The 21840-nt window shown below is 36.3% G+C and overlaps 2 protein-coding genes across 3 annotated transcripts; one reads left to right on the forward strand and one right to left on the reverse strand.

The window, feature by feature from the left end:
- The first annotated feature begins 3479 nt into the window (after positions 1–3479).
- On the forward strand, positions 3480–5958 carry LOC118439386. The gene is made up of 5 exons (XM_035860642.1): positions 3480–4828; positions 4911–5137; positions 5209–5341; positions 5423–5692; positions 5758–5958. Exons 1-5 carry the CDS (start codon positions 4669–4671, stop codon positions 5877–5879), a joined length of 912 nt encoding a protein of 303 aa, XP_035716535.1. The 5' UTR covers positions 3480–4668; the 3' UTR covers positions 5880–5958.
- Positions 5959–19389: 13431 nt separating this feature from the next.
- LOC110860828 (zinc finger protein 525) lies at positions 19390–20964 on the reverse strand. Of its 2 annotated transcripts, XM_022109943.2 has the most exons (4): positions 20873–20964; positions 20650–20783; positions 20143–20550; positions 19390–20064 (listed from the first exon to the last, which is right to left on the reverse strand). In XM_022109943.2, the coding sequence occupies exons 2-4, from the start codon at positions 20767–20769 to the stop codon at positions 19687–19689; spliced, it is 906 nt and encodes a 301-aa protein (XP_021965635.1). In that variant the 5' UTR covers positions 20770–20783; positions 20873–20964; the 3' UTR covers positions 19390–19686. The 2 variants fall into 2 exon arrangements, with proteins under 2 accessions (XP_021965635.1, XP_021965636.1); XM_022109944.2 differs by having other exon boundaries at positions 20650–20956.
- Between the last annotated feature and the right edge of the window lie 876 nt (positions 20965–21840).

A 21840-nucleotide genomic window follows, 5' to 3' on the forward strand; every position in this document is an offset into this window, starting at 1 on the left:
CCTTTTGAAACGTAAATGCACTCTAAATCCTGTATTAAGCAGGCTAAGCTAAACAATTGTAGGAGCGACGTTAACGTGATAAAGAGTAAAGTTTATGGAAATAATTTGACCTTCCTCCAAAATAATTTGAATAACCCTCATAATCGTTCAGAAATAACTATCATGGAAAGTCACCTCCTAAAATGATTTAAATTTTCGTCATAATTAGTTTAAGTAAGCCTCGTAATTTCTTCCCATAATACTATTCTGGTCTTTATTCTACATATTTATATTCAGTAAACTATTTATACAAAATCCATCGTAAACTTTACTTTTTATGAAGTTAACGTTATTCTTGATCATAGATGCACAGACACATAGTTTCGTCCAGGGTGTCAGTGACAAACTTTTTTAGTGTCAGTGGACAAAGTATCAGTGTCTACCACAAACACGCATCTATGCTCTGAATTTAATGTAGCTTTACTTCATTTAGAATTCAAACTGCATTCGCTTTTCGAAAGGGTAACATTATTTTCACAATTACATATGTATATTAAACTTATATTAATTCGATTATTTCTTAAATATGTACCTTGCGTAACCACGACCGAGACGAGGAGCCAAGTTCCAAATACAATTCTAAAATTGCGATCATTAAGCAATTCCGAATAAATTGGTAAGGATTCCTCAAATAGATAAGCTATGAAAAGTAGCTGGGAAGAGTAGCTCGTACTTTTATACAATTTTGGATATACGGCGCGAACATACAAATTAAACAGGACTACCATAGTTACCACCGTGCAAAATAATACAATCCAAAGGATATGCATAAAAGGTTTGGCAAAAACTTGAAAATCTTTGTGAGTCGTTGCCCAACAAGTTATAAAATTCTGTCCCACTACATTCGTTAGTACATAGGAGTCATACTGGAGTAGATCGTATTCCGTATTCCTGTAAAAAAAATATGACAAAGCTAAGCTTACACATGTGAATAACTGAAGATAAGAAACAATGAATACGCTTATTTTAAATAAATCATGTATTACCCCACTACTTCGTCTAGCAGCCATATTTGTGGAAACACCTTATCCAACACGGCTTCCATGCCGTATCTTTTTCCTATCTTCGGCTTATTAATGGTGAAATTAAGCCGGCAAAAAATTTGCTTTATGATTAAAGTTGTTAGACTTCCGCGTTCCATCGATTTCCATGATCTTACACCTCCCGATCAAAACTACAGAGTGGGAACCAGTGGGAGAATGTGACTCCCATATAGAATTATATGATCAAGTTGGATCAACTCAACTTCCCAATATGATATGAGCCGCAGAAAATCAGATTGGAAAATTATCGTTGAATGGGAGGTTTGTTCCCATATGGAAGTACCGAAAAAAATCATATATAAGATTTACACGATGAAACTTTCCATTTACCAATATGAGCAATGAATGGAAATCATATACGAACTTAGTAACCAAAATGTTCCCGAATTTCGTATTGGCACAACTATAAACTCCCATATGTCAATTTCTAAGAAATCATACTTGAGGTAAACATGATATAAATTTCTTTTTGCCAATATGACTAGCAAGTGAAAGTCATATAGGATCTTTTTGCATAAAAGTATTTAAAATTGCATATTGATGCAACTACTAAATTTTCCCTTATGACCAGTGGAATGGGAAGCAGATGGATATTTGTTATGATAATAAACGAAAGAAAATTTTAATCAAGAATTATTTTCCTCTGAAGTTAAATAGTTTATTTTACAATAGTAATTCAATTAATTAATTTCAAACAAGTTTGGTATTTCAATAAAATAATCCTTATCATGTACATTGAAGATATAAAACTTTTTCATCACCAGGTCCTCAAATCTCAGAAATCTGATAGATTTTTTTACATTTATACTACAGTAACAGATTTGAGGATTGTTTGCCATACCAATAACATTGAAAGTTTCTAATTGCGCAAAATAATTGTCATTCAAATTGTTATCCTTATGTTTTGCAGATATCTTAAAAAATTTCCTAACTACCCCAAAAACTCGATCCTCGACAAAAAAAATGTTGTCGCAACGTTTCTCAGAGGACTTGCAACGAAACTGATGATATTTAATTGTAGCGACTTTTCCACTACATACATTTATTATTTCTTGACCAGGCACATAATTTTTAAAATAGTCATTTAGACCGACTACTTGTTTTTGCTTTACAATACCATATTTAGGAAAATTTGAGCGTTCAAACAAATTGTTGGATTTCCACTTGGAATTTAGGCACAGACAACCAATTTGAAATTCATTGACAAACTTGTTTACAATTTGTACTGCAACTCCATTTGCGCATTTAACATAGTTTAAAAGTTTACCATTAAAGGATTCGAATTGAAAAGCTGAACTATTCCACAAAGGACCCCAATTTTTCACTGTATCGCATAAGTGATCCAACTGGTGCACATTAAAACTGTAAAATTCTACACCGTAAAGAGTACCCCCTTGTTTTAAAAAATTATTAATTAAAATCTCACTTTCATCAATATCATTAGTAGATACTGTTGGCTTGGACAATAGAAATATGCTTCGAGAAAGAAGTGAAAAATGTTCTAAGTAACATGATGGTAAAATCTTTTCTAAGACAATCGGAACAATACATAACCATGTCCGCCATTCAGAAGCTTTCCAGTGAACTCGGGTCTCAATTGATCTACTTGACCTAACAATCTCATGGGGAACCTTTATTTTTAATAAATGCGTGTCAATTAATGAAATCTCTTTGCCAATGTACCAGTCCGTTTTTTTCTCATTCATCCATTTGTTTGTTAATGCTCTAACTATTCCAAGAAAAACACAATGCATGTAATCAACACTAAATCCATTGACTATATCAAAATTCACCAATTTAAGCAACGGACTTTCTACCTTTTGTCCTTTTTTAAACTTTCCATTCTTAGCATTTTGTGCATACACCTCAGACTCTCTTAACTTCCAACCTGTGCTTTTACTCATTTCGTACACGCGACAATGACCTCTTCCTTTCTCAATGGAAATACCTGGATTCCTACACCAATTGCACCCGTGTTTACCGTTAAACTGCTTATGACCCTGCAACATAGCCCTTGCTGGGGCGTCTACAGAGCATTGTATAAAAAAAACCTTGCTATGCATTGATAAGCCTTCTGATGTTTTCCAGACAATAGGAACATCACCCAGAGAATTCATTTCATTTACAATTCGTGGGAGGAAAATACTAATATTCGGCTTCGAGCTCCCGAACCATATACCACCCATTAAAACGAATTTTTTCCTCAAATAAAATGGCAAATCATTGACTGAAATAAGAACGGGCCAAATTGAATAATTACTACTATTAAAAAGTGGAACACCGTCTGTATTAAAAGTGCAAGTAATATCGTTCGAAGATTTTTTCACTTTTTGAAATCCTAGTCCTGATTTAACGCAACCATATGAAAATTTACTTTCAACATTACGCAGGGATTTTAATAATGCCTCCGTTACTGTTGAGTTCTCTAAAAGTGTTAAGAGCTGCTTTCTAATATCCATTAAGACAAAGAAATTCCCCTTCTTGTATACATCGGTCTTACTATAGAGTGATAAGCAGGAGGGACATTTTAATTCGACATCTAAAATTAATTCGCAGGATGGGCAATATGGCACTTTTTGAAACCAATTCGATTCAAGTGCGACTTCTTTCATAAGATTATGATAAGACCTAGGATAATTGACGTCGGTGGGGACATGACGGCTGAAGAGTTTCAAAATATCTTCGGTACATCTCTTAGTTAAGTTGTGCTTCTGCTGGAGGCGTAGAATTCCATAAATGCTTTCCTCTTTGGAAATGTTGCAACAAGGATGAAGCGGTGGAGCCTAAAATTATAATGACAAAATTAAGAATATTATTAAGAAGTAAATAAATTTTATTTATTCAACTGGGACTTATTAATTTTTAGAAATTACTTCATTATCGACATGAACTAATTCTTCACAGCAATCACTGGAGGTTTCTAATGGCGGAGTGATATCGTCGTCACTGTCGTCAATGCTGGATAAATCCCACTCCGGCAATTTAAATAGTTGCACAGCGTCTAATACCAGGCAGAAACATTAATTTTTGTTATATTTTGAAATTAGTTATCTTAATTACTCACTGTCTGAATTAGGAAGTAATTCACTGGTTAAGTCACTGATCTTGGTCTGCTTCTGACTGTCGTTATCGTCCTCACTGTCACTCAGAATTTCGTGACGTTTCCGCTTTAAATTTAATTGTTGAACCTAAATATATTTGCGAAAATTATTTATATTTGTAAGTCACAAGAAACTATAAAATTGACACTGTACAGGCCAATCAAACACGTGATATTACCTTCACATTTAATGTATGCTGTTTATTATAAGATAACTTCTGCCTTTTAGATATTTTCGAAAAAGTAGCTTGAAAAGTATTCATCTTGCTAAATACTTGATGATTACTTTTAAACAAAACCAGATGAATGAGAAACGGAATTGAGATTTTTTAACCGCTGGTTTTAAACTGAGCCGCACTGGCAGAGCACTTCGTCACTGTTTCTTACTAAACCTCTCTGCCCAAGTTTAATTTAAATTAATAAACTTTAAAAACCAAACTTAGCTGTCTTAGCAAGACTTTTAAATTAACTTAAAGTGGACGAATAATGTCGCATGTTGTCGTGCACTGGGAAAAGGAGAAATCCTATTCATGCGTTAAATTAAAAAAAGTTATTAAGGGAGACTGCGGTGTGGACGATCTGCTTGATAAGTCTTTCGACGTACAATGGGGTGGGGACAAAGAGAAGGGGAAGATAATTGGAATAGGTAAGTAATTTAGTAATGTGTCTCATCATTTTTAAATTGCAATGGTATCTGTGATCTCTTTTATTTCTTATTTTAATTATAGGTTCACGAAAAGACATGAAAATACTGGAAGGAGAAAAGGCACAAGAAGCTGCAGATATGTCATTTTATGAACATAATGGAGAAGAGGGAGTGGAAGAAGGTCCGCCACCGGAAGGACACTCCCAACTTGATGGTGGGACTGAAATTTTCGAAGCTGAAGTGCGAAACTCTGATGAAGGAAATTTTTCAGCTAGTCTCGTCCTTGCTCCTGGATCAGGTTCTCGTGAGGTGACGAAGAACGTATAATTTATAATATTATATTAGTAAAGTCGTCTATTGTTCTTTTTTTGTTATTTTAGGTTGAGGTTAATCACGGACGGCACGACGCGGACGTGATTCAACTTCAAGAGCGCTTGATTGAGAAGGACAAAGAAATTGCAATGCTCCAGGCAGAGAATTTGTCGTTGAGAACTACAGTTAAGCAACTAAAACGTAAAACTTCAATGATTAAGTTTATTTTTGATATGCAATCGTTTTTCACATTCCAGGAATTAAATTTATTTCATTTTCCAGGTCTTATAAAGAAAACCGGTGTTTCTAACGAGGAATCCCAAGATAGAGTCGAATTGGCCCATGGAATAAGTTTGGACAAGTCCCTCGTTGAACTCACCCAGATAAGCTATTCCTCTCGTCCGTCACTATTTTTTAGAAAATTGCTGTTCGAAGGTGGATTATTCCAACTTGAAGAAATCGCTGGTTCATCCATGACTGGTAAATCCTCGCCACTTTTCCGACATCTAACCCGGCCAGCATTGGATCCAGTACGATTTGGAGTATTGAAAGGTAAACAGCTACTACTTAATGGTGTGTGTTATGTAATTATGTTTAATGTACTCTAATTATTTCAGATTTTACAATCAAATCTTGTGGAATAAAAACCAACACACTGGAGATGGTTGAGTTTGAGCAAAAACTGAGAAACATCCCTGGCGATGCAAGAAAACGACTAGCAGCAGTGAACAATTCATAATATTAATGTGCTCAGAATATCTATTACAATGCTTTCTTTAAACGTTAATTACGGCTAAATAAATTTAAAATTAAATGAATTTGCCAATATGAATAGGTTTTATTTTGCATGCTGGAAAATTCCATTTTTGCATATCTGAATATGAGACCAATAGGAAATGCATTTAAATTCCCAAATGATTTGTCCGATTACAACCTATCTGATCTTCTAAATTATTCCCATTGGATTATGTAGTCTGAAATCTACCTCACTTTCCAACTACCTCTCCCATCTGCCTTGCCAGTTGGAATTAATGGGTCAGTTTTGCTCGGGCTTTGCATAAATTGTAGGGTTTAAGTGGCATAAGAATAACGTCAAATTTGATTGACTTCATGATTCCCAATTTTAAACAGTCCATCAAATTTTGCTCGCATTTCTTAATTCCTTTTTCAAAATTCAAAAATAATTCTCCGCTATTTTCGACTATTCCGATACGAATCAATTTCAGTTTTCTACTAACTCTACGGGAACATTGATTGCATACAAAGACAATTTTGGGTCTTGGAGACGACGATTTCGACTTTTTCACGTAGTATCGAATATTCACTAGAAAAACGGGGCAATGCGAGAATCTGCCGATCTCCCGCATTTTCCAGTGTGCCAGGAAAAATTCGTGAACCGGAAATAGTTTTGATTTGGGTGGATACCAATTTGTTATCCAGATTAGCATATAATCCTGGAATTGTTTAGACACGTGGGAAAGTATGGAATCGCTGAGAGGTTCCAAAAATAATTTGGAGGATGAAACGGCCAAGGATAACTTATAACGGAAACGTGTCGATAAGGTGGTTACAATTTTGAACGGATTAGTATCTTGGAATGGTGATAATATTACAATGGTCAAGAGACAATTGAATATTTTTATCCGGTTGGGTCGTATTTTTCGAGGTTCTTGAAAAATCAGGTCTGAATAACGATCTTTGTAGAATGACGAGTAATTAGTTTCTACTATCTTGTAAATGGTGAATGGCACATGTATTTCGAAACTGGGAGGAATATATTTCATCAAGTTGGCCTTATCGGTAATAATGTGAAGGTGACAACTCGAGGGGAGTGATATCTTGGACAAAAATGCTCCGATTTGTTCCATTATAGATATGCAAATAATATATATGTATGTGTTTAAAATATTTGTGTAATAAGTAGTTATGGATACCAATAATCAAAGAACAAAAAATACTTGTCACATTGAACAAACGTCTGCAAAGAAAATTATTCAGTTTGTTCCCGATTTGAATACAAATGCTGAATTTATGTTATGCATATAGGAAGCAAATCAATATAGTGTTGACGTGACAAGTCAGAGGTCGACGAAGACTAAGTTTCGGCGGCGCCGGGGTGGCAAGGAGTCTCAAACTTAAAGAAATAGGAAGTCAAATTCTTCCGCAGCACATAAAAGGTTACCGGGGTCCGGCTACGGACGATCGTCGACATCGACCTCTGTAGCGAAAACGAAATCGCGCTGATTGTAGGTCGTTCCGGTATGCATCAAAAAATTGGAACTCGACTTTTGCTCATGCAATGGAATAATCATGTTAATTATTTATGGCACATATGTATGGGTTGATACATACATACATATGCACATGCACTATGTAGATTCTGGGATTCTCTACTTTTCCATTATTAATAAGCAGAACGGAACAACGTCCCTGTTGCCGGGCGTTCGGATGTCGACTACGACACTAATCCTGAAATTAAATAGCTACACACATACATACATATATGTAGAAATTGAAACCATGCAGAGAAATGTTACAGGTTTAAAGGCTTGGTTCAGAATTCTCCCTTGTACATACATAATATTGTGGAGTTTAACCCAGCTTTGTGTTAGTTGGATTGACAGCAAACATTTCGTATTAATTGGAAAAACTAACAAAGAACAAATAAATTTGATGGTCCGAAACTACTTATGACATATGTATACCCGTTTCATGCAATTTTCGTCTTAAATATGTATGTATATTTATGTACCAAAGAGATGCTCAATTTTTGGCGTTATAATGATCTGCAACAATGCGAAAAACATTACAACCACGTGAATTATTAAACATCTATGTAACTTAACTGATCCTACGACTTGGAAGGAAAAAAAGTAATAAAATTCCAATCAAAATATGTATTACACAAATAAAGGATTTCGGTCCCTTCACATTTCGTCAATTCATGTCTACGCATATAAAAATTAATAGTTGTAATAAAAGAGTATATATGTAGTACCTGAGCTTGGTCAAAAGAAACGGCTACACATATTCTTGTAAAGTATTTATGTGCATATTTGCCGTTTTTAAAATCCATTAAGTTTTGACCGATGCTGGATAAATATATACATATATTACGACCGATCGTCATATGTATGTATGTAGCATGACTTGTCGACCGTTCCTACCATTTCTTACGATCGCCTTTAAGAATCGATTTAATAATAAAATATTGCTCAAAAATTCTACCTACATATATATATATAGCTAATATTTCGTTATTAGTTCAAACTACATACATACGTCTTGTCATAATTGCATATTTCCTACTTAAACGGAAAATTCAGTATGAATAAATACCATAAATACTAAGAAAAGGTCAAATTACATTAAATTCTTAATGTGAGGAACGGTAAAACATTGCTTGAATCTATTTAATGAACTACTAACCATGGAGGTCTCCCAGCGTATGAATTCTCTCAGATTTTAACCAAATTAGTATCGCTCGATCGCCTCTTTAATTGGTACAAAATGCACTATTTACGTCCCAATAATGGTCACGCTTGGCAACGAAATTTGAAGAGGAGAAAATGTATGGTAAATTTGGAAAATGTAAAATTTGTCAACTTGAAGACACGTCTCTTCCGGTGCAAATATCCCCGCCAAACCTGAGATTTAACGGATAGTTTCTAGTACAAATTGCGCAATAATTAGATTTGTGATGGATTAACACAGTCTTAAGGTACCAGAGCAAGAATCTCCCCTAGAAACGGGTTGGGTTTGTCCCCCCAATTTCGACGGTTGTGCAATTTTGAAAATTTTACTCTCGAACCAAGGTTAGAGTACAATAATTAAATATTTTTTAAACAGCAACACTAACTTGATCATGTCAATGCCAGGCTGGAAATTTTACTGCAACTGAACAACGATTTAGTTCCGTTCAAGACTTAGCCACTCATGAACCGATTATCCTAAAATTAGGATATTGTGCTTAAATTGTGCGCGGATAAATAACGCAGACACCTGTGGCAATTAGCTTTAACGCCATTTATAAATCATTAATCATGATGTCTCCTGTTTGAATGCTGTCTTTTTAATTATCCTCGATAGACTCGATCACCATTCACTACCGGATTGCTACCGATGTCTGCGTAATTTATCTGGGCACAATTTAAGCACAATATCCTAATTTTAGGATAATCGGTTCATGAGTGGCTAAGTCCTGAACGGAACTAAATCGTTGTTCAGTTGCAGTAAAATTTCCAGCCTGGCATTGACATGATCAAGTTAGTGTTGCTGTTTAATATTTAATTATTGCACTCCAACTTAGCTTAGAATTTGTTAGAGTAAAATTTTCAAAATTGCAGAAACCGTCGAAATCGGGGGGGGGGCAAACCCAACCCGTTTCTATGGCAAGTTCTTCTTCTGGTACCTTAAGCGACTTGTATTATTTAAATCATTACTGGCCGGAGTACATATTTACCTTACTCCACCTGCGTGGAAATTACCAGGTAAGGTTGTGGTAATGAAAATTTTACTATTCAGAAATAAACCACTACCAATCCAGTACTATTTACAAAATCAATACTAATGTTGAGTATGTTCATCCCCGGGATGCTTAACGGTGCAGCAACCAATTTGTTCAAGATGTGAAAGCATATGCTGTGAAACTTCCGTAAAAATGCCGGATCAATATTTATTAAGTTAAATGGAATAGTCAACTAAACCAGTGAGTCGTTCTAAATTTGTCTAAACTATTTATAATGTCTAAATCAAGGTCCGCTGTTTAGTTTTTGTATTCATCTTGTACTAAATCGGCTTCATGTGGGGAAAAATATCTCTAGATTTATTTGAGATTGAAGAACAACGGTATAAAGTACGTACAATTTTTAGACCATGACGTACCTCGAGACAATTACGAAATTACGTGTAAATTGTTAAGATTGGTGTAGCTTACGCAAATAATCAGCGTTGCTTAGCGGCATACATACATAATCAGGTACACAAAACGATATGCCCCAATCTCTCCCTATTCTGTTTTCGCTTACGTATCAAATTATGCAAATATACAAAACGGCACTTTATATTCCCGCAGTCTGCATACGTAAGTTAACTCATTTCTTATTTAACATTTACTCCGACTAATGCGTCGTAAAGATAAAAAATCAGACAGCAGAATTTCCTGATACGCAAAAACAGATTTCTCCTTTTCGCCCGAGCCTTGTGAATGGTCTTCGACAGATTTTATAAACTTTTAGAACTTTAGTATTAAAATAATACCAACCAGTATTGATATATATGCATATGACTCTATCAAAGTGGTAGTTAGAATAAATACCGTGTACTCATAACTCGGTGTAAAAGTTCCACCATATCATTTAGTTATCATTATCATAGCAAAGCTTTACGGATCGGTATAATTTTAATACCAAGTGGTATAGCAACTTTAATACAAAGAAGGCAATACGTGTCTGACTATTCCAGATTTCAAACAGAGCAAAAATATGTCGACCACGAGAGAAACAATTGTTTACGCGTTCACCCAGTACGTGAAATCACTACGCCTGCTCCCTTCCAAATCTCCGATGACGTGGGACGTGGCGAAATCCCAGTTACGATGGGATTCGTATAAAACCGCCAAAAATAGGAAATCTATCCTCCTTTGGCATTTCAATTACGTGCTCACCGCTCACGTCGTGTACACCACAGCTATCGTGTACTTCATTCTGGAACAACTGTACGGGTGGGGACCCAAGAGGGAATTGCTTAACGTGATCTTTCACACATTGCTAGCCGTGTTAAATTGGTACGGATGCAGCATGCATGTCATGACGGCACTTTATGGGCATGATGCGGTCAACGGGTGGAACGAGATTTTGCGAATTGAGGCAGGATTGACGAAGGGTTAGTTATTGTTTCATACCAGCTTGGAAATCTAGTATTAAAATAAAATCAAGTGGCATTTATACGTATATGGAAACACCAAAGTGGTACATATTCATAGGCATTACTGTGAAGCAATACATATGTAGCTCGGTATTAAAGTTTTTCAATATCGGTAGCAGAATCGGCATAATTTTAATACCTAGAAATCAATTCCAACCTAACTGCATATATGTATGTAGGTACTTGATGTATATATATATGTATTATGCATTACTTGATTGGTTGAGTGTACTGTATTCCAGTGTCTTATTTTGCTCAATCTTTTCTACATTTCCGGTGCACTAGACTGCAAGAAATTCAAGAATCCATGGTATAAGAAATGCAAGCAATAGTCGCCACCTTGGGGGTTATTCTGTACTAGTCCTAACTATTGCATGCTATATCACGCTTTCTCGCATTTCTTCCTTTCTTTCTCGCATTGGAAAAAACTCATACCTGTAAAATCAATTTCTTGCAAGTGTTTTTAACACCTTAATATTTATATATTTTATCCCGGCATTTTCATATGTTTCTTTTAATGTTTTACAAACCTCAGATGGTCACCAACATAGAAAAACAAGCAATTCAAGCCATCACGTCAACCCAGAGCTGATCACGCTGCTCACGATCGTCGCCCTCTTCACGGGTTACCCCTTCTTCGTAATACCCGCCGAGATGGTGTTGAACCTCGACTGCATCTATATCTTGGTGCATGCCATTGGGGAAAAGTTTGACTTACTCCCAGGCCAAGTCTTTGTCCTCCATTTGATTCGATTTTGCATCCTCACCATCAACGGGACCGAAATTTGTTTAACCTTTATGTTTGTCATTTTGATCTTTATTTCAGGTCTGCTATTATTGCGGGAGATTTTTACGAATTTTTTAAACCGGGTAAAATGTCCCGCCGGAAATGCAAACGACTTAGTTGAATCCTTAACTTTCACCCATATCCAGGTGCAACTGGCTATCAAAAGTTTTGCATGCTATCAAGAACTTGGCGTCCTTGCGCTAATGACGGTTGGTCTACTGGTGTTTATTTTTAGTAATTTTGCAACGGTGCGATTTTTCGGGGTCGTTCCGTTCGTGGTTTTTGTCTTTTTTCCCTCGGTATCCTTCTTGGTCGCGCTGATTGTCAACTTCACCCTGCCCCTGACCCATAAGCAGTACGAGGACTCGATCGAGCTGTTGAGAAGGTCGGCTGGGGCGTTGTCCCCCATGGGAAGGGGGAAGTATTTGAGGAGGAAAATCCGCGCCGTCCGACCGCACAGATTGAGTGTTGGAGTGAATGGAAGTAATATGTTTTGTTTAAATAGGGAGACTAAAGTGGAGTATTTTCAGAATGCGATATATTACACAATTACGTTGCTGCTTAGCGTGCAACATTAAAGTGTGTGAATACACAGGATTATTTATGCAATTGTGCAGAAATTATGAATTATGCACGAATTATGCAATTATTTCAAAAGTATGTGCGTATATGCAATAATAAGAATATCACTGACTCTGTTAAAATTATAACATCTCCGATTTTGATAAGAGAATTTCCATTGCTTTATATCGTATTTTATCTTGAATATTTCATTGAAAAAACGTCTAATCAAATTTCACCTATTTTTGTAACGATGCAATTTTTTAGTATGGCGTTACTTCAAAACACTGCTGAGAATTATTCCAAGGTTTTGAAAACACCAACGCATTTTTCAATCTTCGCAATTTATCTTTTCAGGGTTAAGATATCAATTATTTAATAAAAAACTAAAAAAAAGACTTCAACCTGAAAATTTTGGGAATTTTAATACATTTGCATTTTAAAATTTGAGAATTTTTCGGGGGTTATTTCCGGTTATCTCACTTTCAATAAATATTTATAATCGTTTAAAGGAACAGGCGAAATTAAGGTAATACCAAAATAGTACAAACTTATTCCACAAAATTAATTAATTCAAAATTCAGGTGGTCAAAACCGTAGAAAAATGTGTCCTATTTTTCATAAATATTCCAATATTATCCAAATATTTTGTCCTAAATAAGAAATCGTCAAATCGAAACTCTAGTTATGGACTTCAAACATTGTTAAAATTTGACTTTTGGAATTAGAATTAGACCAAAATCTAAGTATGCAAGCCAAATTAAAATCGGCGCCAATTGTCTTCGGCGGCGGCGTCGGCTGCGGCGCGCCGATAATTTTTTCCGGCGACGGCGCGTTAAATAGTGCCGGCGTCGGCAGCGTGTGGTCGGCGGCGTCGACCTCTGCTCTGCATACCTTCAGATAAGTATCAAAAATTAGAACTTGCTGCTCTATCACCAGAAATTTCCTTTCCTCCATTGCACAATTTGCACTATGCGACGACTTTTTCTCCATCAATATTTAGAACACTAAAATAGTTTAAATCTTCAGAAAATAGTTGTTGTAAATTTTTTGGCAGCTCCTAATTAAAAGATTATTTAAATAATAAATAATAAATAACGATCACCCATTATTTTAATTTAAATAATAAATAATTATGGACGCTTATTTATTTTTAAATAATAAATAATACATAGTTGGAAACACTCAAGTGTCAATGACATATACCTTTATTACTTTTGTAATTCTCAACTTAGCAATTTTTTACTTATTTTACCTAGAAGCCAGATAAATTTCAATTCAAAAACAATTTTTAGTCTTAAAAATTTCCTCCTCCTGCGTCAATGCCACGCTGAAGACGAGACTACCACCCCTGGATGGAATTACGCACAGATTCCAGGGACATTTTTTTACATTCCGGGGTTAGAAATTTTTTTCCAAGCTTCCGCAATTCTACGGGACTTAGAACACACCTTTGCCCCTAACTCTGACCATTTCTCATATTCCGGTGATTCAAATCCAGCAAGAATGATGACCATTTCTGATTGGAGATAAAGACCGGAATTTGTTTTTTAGCTACGCTTGGGTCATTTTTTGCACTATAAGTTCGTGCTGAGTCCTGCTGAGAAGTCCCATCGATTCCATTGAATTGGATCTAACTTAGGGGATGTACCAAGGACTCAAAAACATATATTGAGAAATTTTATTCCCCCACCTCCCCCCAATTTTCAGCAAAATGTAGAGAAATTGACCCGATTAGCTCCCACCTGCCAAAATCATCAAAAAAACATGGATAATGTGACTTTCTGACCTTTTGTCTATATCGGGGGATGTCTCTGACCGATTTTGTGTAGATTAAGACAACTCGCTTGTTAAAAAATTTTTCCGATGTGAAAATCTCCTCATTTGTAAAAAGAATTCTGCTCACTTTTTTGGAGCGTACCGCTTGAGGTGACTCCTGCATTTATGTAATAAGGTTTTCCTTTGGGGTACGATCAGAATGTGGCAACTACCACATTTCAAAGCCTTAAGCCTAAGCTTCAATTTGAGCACTCGTTGGATAATATGCTTCTACACTGTCAGCTGTCAGCCCGGTTTCCCTTGAAATTTCGTGAATTTCTTCGGATTTCAACCTTCGGCGCCTTCAGCATGGGTGTGGTTCTTGTAGGTTTTATAAAAAAAATTCTTCGACTGTTCTTAGTCGATTCGGTCCTAACGAACGTTTTTATTGTCCCTTGGGCTAAATCAAAGTACACCTTTGACTTTTTTATCACATGTCAAATTCACTATTTTTCTTCGATTTTTTGTTGTGAAAAACTATCGCCGCCCGCTTCTCTTCAATTTCCTAGATATTTATCCAGATGTTCAAAAATTACAAAGTCCATAGTGAATCATGATGTAAAACGCATGGCGAATCTAATGCACTTATCAGATTTTAATTCTGCGGCGTAGTTTTTTAGCAATCAGCTGTTGACACTTGAGTGTTTCCGACTAGGTAAATAATTTTCAAGCGTTATTTAAGCCTTATTTAAATAAAACCTTATTTAAATAACGCACCTCTGGTGCGCAGGCATATATGCTAAATTGGTTAAGATTAGGGTTGCCCGGGTACCGGGTAGCTACCCGGTACCCGGCATACCCAGCTTGTTTTGGGATACCCGGTACCCGGCCGGGTATATTTAGGTACCCGGTCTACCCGGCCGGGTAATTTAAATATTCAATTTTCTTACTTAAAATGCAAAATTATACAAAAAATATAATCCGATGGATTTCAAAATTTTGTACTTGATATAAAATAATATATTTGGAGAGGATGGGTACAACCTCGGCCGACACTTATTTGGAAATTACCATACAAATTTTAAAATTACTTTGAACGCACTCACGTCAACGAGTTATCAATCAATGAATTTGCATATTTTGCACATAAAACATGAGTTGCGAAGTTTTTAGAAATCTATAAGATTTCTCAAAGCTTCTGCTAAAAAGCTATATTTTTTCGTAACACTGTTTCGCAGACTCATCCTCGGGATCATCACCGAGAGAAATTTCGAACATCCATGACAAAAGGATCAAAATGGACTTATTTGATTTGCAAGACTTTCGAAGTGTTTTGCCAGCAGGATATCACCTCGAAAGTCTCGCAAAATTTGTTTAGTGAGGTGATACGAATCCCGTCAAGAAATAACTTTTTAAGCCAAACAAGTTTGCTAAATGATTGCGATGCTGTCGTGAGTACGCTCTTTGTGTGTCCAACATGATTCTTGGATTTCTGTAATAGCCTGAGAAGTTGACATTTTTACCATATGTACATATATTGGACAAAGATATAAGAAACAAGTTCAAAGATGGGCTACATCGGTTACCTAGTTGACCTGTGGGGGACGTATTGGATTAGGGGAGCAAAGTGTAACCATAGTGAGTGTAACCATAGAGAAGTTGACCCATATCAATTAAAAAAAATATTAATCCCATCTGAAATTTGGTATGGAGGTTGAAAATGAAGTTTGCACTGTAGAAATTTAACATGTAATTTTTAAAGCTTATAAAATTGTTGCAAACTCAAGAAAAAGTAGAAAAATTTCCGTTATTTTTAAAATAAATATGTTACCCGGTACCCGGCCGGGTAGCCGGGTACCCGGCAAAAATTTCAGGCCGAGTACCGGGTAGCCGGGTACCGGGTAGCCGGGTACCGGGTAGTAGCACTACCCGGGGCAACCCTAGGTAAGATGTTTATGTTTGCGTTAGTACGCTAAAGACATAAGCAAATTCTTATTCGCACACAAGTGAAAGAAACCCGGCTGGAAGGAATGACTGCAAGAAATTTTTTAAGCAGATTTATAAACATGGCGTATTTTACGAAATCTTCATTAAAAGCAGCCATTGTAAACTTGCTAAAGAAAGCTGACTAATTGAGAACTGGCAGAAGTTAGTTCCTGAAATTGAGTCTAAAGTCTAGAAATGAAATTGTAGTTATTTACGCAAACGAATTTGAACATATTTATTTGTACCTCGTGACGTTTTATTGCTGCAAATTCGGTGAAGCTCCTCCCACAAGTGGAACAAACGTGGGCATTCTCCGTCGTGTGGGTGGAAATGTGCTTCTCAAGGTTTTGCTTGGTTTTGGATTCCTTACTGCAAAGCGTGCAAAGAAATCGGATCGGGTTTTCGGCATGTTCGGTTTGTATATGTTGCGATAAACCATCCCCGGTCGAGTAAGTTTTTCCACATCCGGGAAATTCACATGGAAAACGAGGTCGCTCGATCTTGCTATGTACGGCATGAATGTGTCTCTGCAAGGTCGCAGATCTGGAAAATATGCGGTGACAAATGTCGCAACTGGGTCGGTCCCGCTTGGTGTGAAGCATTCTCATGTGGGTGGATAAGGCTGGTGGATTTTTAAATATCTTCCCGCAGATCTAAAGAATAGTACAAAAACAGATGTTCAATATTACAACACGTCTCAATGCTTTAAACTAAGTTATTAAATTAAGTTATTAAATTATTACCTCACATTTCACCTTCACACGGGCGTCATGCGTGACCATTTGACGGTTTAATTTTGACCAGGGTATTCCGACCCCGGGTTTTACTGGGTTGGGGTTTTGGGGTTTTACTGGGTTTTACTGGGTCGCAAATCAGTAAAACCCAGCGGGTTTTACTATGTTAAAGGGGTTTTACTGGGGTTTTACTGGGTTTTACTCGGGTTTTACTAAATTTTATCTCATATTCAAATAGATAAATGAATAGAATCAATTTGCAAGTACTTATTTAACTCGAATTATGCACTCTGATTAATATTCTGTGAATTTCTATATTTATTTCAATTTTGCATTTATGATCCAGAAATCCCAATTTACAGCTTCACTTGGAGTTTGATCATATTAGTGGTTTTTGGGTGTTCCTGGCATTTTTCATTAAAGTTTTATGGTAATTCTTGAAAAAATATATTAATTTAACCAATTAGTGTAACATTGCAATTTTGTACAGTTACCCCAAACATTGAGTAAAACCCAGTAAAACCCCAAAACCCAGTAAAACCCCAGGGTAGTTGGTTTCGAGGTAAAACCCCGGGTTTTTCCTAACCCTGATTTTGACATATGTGGGAATTCTTTTAAGCACGTGGAACACGACAGTCTATTTTCCCGTGGTGGATCCATTTAAAATCTTTTGCTGTCAATCAATTACTAACATCATTGGAAAATACTGAGGTTGGGGCGTCCCCCTGATAACGTTTTTGACCTTTAATATCTTTGGCGCTATTAGAAATTTTGAATTGAAATTTTTAGAATTTGTTCACCTAATAGTGAACATTATGGCCCATAATTTATGGGTGCAAAATTTCAATTCGCTAGTGCAAATGGCACCAGAGATATATGCATCCAAAAAATGTTTCTGTTCAAAAGCGTTTCCAAAACTGAATTTTTTTAAATTTCAGAATATTTTTAAAACACTCTGGAATTGCGAATTATTCATAGAATTTGATCTGGGTGGTATGAAAATTTTTTGGCATCTATGTGGCTTTCATCAACAACTCATAAATCGTCCAAAATGTTTTTAACTCATTCCATTCCAGCGTGAGAAAAGTTTTTTTTGTGGTAAATGGAATTTTATAAATGTCAATAGTTGAAATATTTTCATGTTAATTATTTTAGCAGTTAGAGGAGACATTACTGATGGTAATACAAACAGATTTTGGAGTACAAATACTTAATTTCGTGTTATGGAGTTAGTTGGAAAAAATTAGCGACATTTTGACACTTTGGGGGCTGTTATAACTTTTACTCTGAAACTCTACACAGTAATATTTTTATCAAAATTTAAACTCTATTGTGTACTGCAGACATGGGGTCACATAATTTGCTATTTCCTGATATTTTTAGGTTATCAACAACCGCCCCATGTGCTCCCATAGGGTACTTTATGTCTGGAACAAAAAAAATCATAAGTGTTTTACTTTGGGGTTAGTGAAAGGTCTGCCATTTACACTAGCGAATTGAAATTTTACACCAATAATGCTGACTATAAGGTGAACAAATTCTAAAAATTTCAATTCAAAGTTTCTAATAGCGCCAAAGATATTAATGGTCAAAAACGTTATCAGGGGGACGCCCCAACCTCAGTATTGATAAATTAACATGAGCTGCACTTCCCTTTGATAATTTGGCGAAAGATTTTCCCGCACCAAATTAGAAATATAAGTTACTATTTAATGCGGAAGTTGCAAGTTTATGTACTTCCTCTGCCAGCACGAAAGTCAAAGACTGACCTGCTCTAAGCTTACATATGTGGTAAATTTAAGAGCAAGTGTATTTTTAGAAAGTGAAGGGTGAAGAATGTTCACCTGTGTGTATGTAAGAATCATCAACCGAGTAAATAAATACAAATAGTCTGCACAAAAGGATCGTGCCTGAAAGCAACATTTTTGCCACCATTCCAAGCATCTCTTCCCATAGATTTAAATAAATAACGTGTGAAATGTTATTTATTTCTATCTATGTTCGTTAAAGCCCGGAGGTGATTGCAGCCTGGTTCGGGGAAAAGCAGCCGGCGAAAAAGGAGGGTGGAAGAAGGGGCCGGGCGAAGATGGAGCCGGGCGGAAAAGGAGCCGGACGAAAAAGTAGCCGCAGTAAACAAATGTTTATTTTTATCGTTAGCATTATAATTAGGTCAATATTTATTCTTAGGTGAGACAAATCAGTTTGCGCTCTTATAACATACATATCAAAAATATATCAAATACCTATCAGTGTGTGTAGGTAGAGTCGTATATGTAGATATATACCCTGTCAGTGATGATTTAATCCCAGTTTTCTAAGAGTGTATTTGATTTATTTCCTGGAATCTCGATGAAAGATTTATGGGAAATGTTTTAAATTGATTTTAATTTAAGCTTACACGGAATTTTTAAAGAGGGTTCTTTTAAAATAAAAACTGTAGAATTTTAATGAGACAAAGCGGTTCCAGGTCAAAAATAAACGTCAAAAAATTATAGTACTATAATTTTTACTTGAATACTTATTCAAGTAACTACTTGGCTTTATTTATTACCAGTTTCGACAAACAGACATAACTTCATTCATAATTGTAGTACAGGTTGCGGGTCATTGCTATGTAAATGAGCATGAACTCCATCTGAAGAATATCATTTTTCGTGAGCTTTTATTTCAGATGATTGTTTAATCTGATGAGGGTTTTGGGAATGATCATCGAATTTTTAAACATTGATTGAGGCAAGTACATGGGAACATATCGATGCTCAAATAATAAAATCAGATATATAAAAACAAATTTCCTATTCTAAAGTATGACGTCGACAGTGTGTCACCAATTCTGAAAACCTGATAAACTGCTTTTTGCAGAAATAGCACTCTAGTCGAATCGCTGGATTGTGACGCCTCGCATGCCGTGCTAGATACAATTTCGAATGAGACATGTACTTGCATTTGTCGCAGGAATGAATCTTCTCCTTAGTCGAGGGATGTCTCGCCTCCACGTGGCGTCTCATATTGTCCGATGTCGAGAACCTTTTGTCACAAAATGTACACGGATGATTCCTCTGCCTTTCATGCACAAATTGGACATGCCTTTGTAAGATGGCTCTGCCTAAGAAAGTCTGAGGACAAAGTTCGCACTTGAAAATCCTTCGGGTTGATTTTTCCAGATGTATAGTCTGCAAAATAAGGATTTATGCATCGCTAAAATTTTCCTACATTTGTTCCAACAAAACTTTAACCTTTTAAATTAGTACCTCGTGACATTTCATGACCGTCAATTGGCCAAAGCTCCTTCCACAAGTGGAACAAACGTAGGCCTTCTCCGTCGTGTGGGTGGAAATGTGTGTCTCCAGGGTTTTTCTGATTTTAAATTCTTTACCACAAAGCGTGCACGGGAATCGGGTCGGATTCTCGGAGTGTTCAATTTTTACGTGTATCGAGACATCACCCTTGAGCAAGTAGGTTTTCCCGCATCCGGGGAAACTGCATGGAAAACGAGGTCGTTCCAGCGTGGTGTGCTGGGTAGCAACGTGTCTTCGTAAAGTTTCAGATGCGAAAAATACCCGGTGACAAATGTCGCAACTTGGTCGGTCCCGGTTGGTGTGAAGCATTCTCATGTGAGAGGATAAGGTTTTTGGATTTTTCGAAATTTTTCCGCAGAGCTGACGTGTAGGATAAAAGCCAATGTACAAATACATATGGGTAGCTGAGCTTAATTTGTTTCAATTTTGTATAAATACCATTTAAATTTAGTCGTTTACCTTGCATTTCATTTTCGCATCTACGTCATGTGTGAACATGTGATACTTTAAGCCTTCCTTAGTGCTGAATGTTTTAAAGCACGTGGAACATGTCAATACATTTCCTCGCTGTGGATCCATGAGGAAAATTATCTCTAGAAATGTGTAGTTTAGTAAACCCGAACTTCACTTTTCCTTAATTATCTGTTTTTAGTTTTTACAGGAATTCGCAAAAAATACTTACGAATTTATTTCTTCCGTACTTTAATGAATTAATTCTTTAATGATGGCAAAGCTTCAAGCCCACAACCTCCATCAACGTGAAGGTAGTAACACTAACTCCAGCCGGTAGAAAGCTTAACCAAGGTTTTTTTTTGTTAAAAATTGTAGACCAAATGTATTTTTAGATAGAGAAGGGCAAAGAAGGTGGCTCAACGCAGCCACAGGTTTACACTAGACATGCACCGAGTACTCGGCAGGTTTTGGCCGTCTTGTCACTACTCGGACTCGGCGGAGTATTTTTGCGTGCTCGGCCGAGTATTTCTTAAATTTTTATATACATCCAGTACCACGTTCCCCGGTACTTACACGGCACAGTTATTTACTTACCTTAAAAACAGACCCATAAAATTTATTAATTCCAATTCTCTCGACCCAGGTTCATAAATATTTAAGTGCACCTGCCAACCCTGGAAAATCTTACAAAATTTTCGAAGTGTACTACTAACACGTTATTAGTGTACTAGCGTGAAAAGTAGTATTTCTTGGCTAAAAATTCAATTTACGGCCATGTAAGAGTGCGGAAAAATGCACCCGTGGTGGTCCATATTTTCCTAACGACAGAATTTTTTAGACTCATTCTTGCCACTTATGGCCACAAATGAATCGTCCTACGAATGTTTCCAACGCGTGGAACTTTGGTGTGTAAATGGGTACAAAAGTAAATCTCTAAGCTGAGGAGTCACCGCCCGGAGCATGAGCTTCATAATTTGTCGTAAGACTGGCTTATTGCGTTGCGTTTAGACTTACATATGTAGGAGGTGGATACTACTGTGAAGTCCTTCCTAAGATGCTTCTACAAACTTTTTACATAAATATTTATATCCGACGCTGTGAAGCGTACTATTATCCAAACCACAAATCAGAGGTCCTGAAGCTTGTGAGGACCTACACGCCAGCATTTACATTTCATTTAAAAAATTGACACAATTC

Source organism: Folsomia candida, unplaced genomic scaffold (genome assembly GCF_002217175.1).
Source record: "Folsomia candida strain VU population unplaced genomic scaffold, ASM221717v1 Fcan01_Sc034, whole genome shotgun sequence".
Lineage (NCBI taxonomy): Eukaryota > Metazoa > Arthropoda > Collembola > Entomobryomorpha > Isotomidae > Folsomia > Folsomia candida.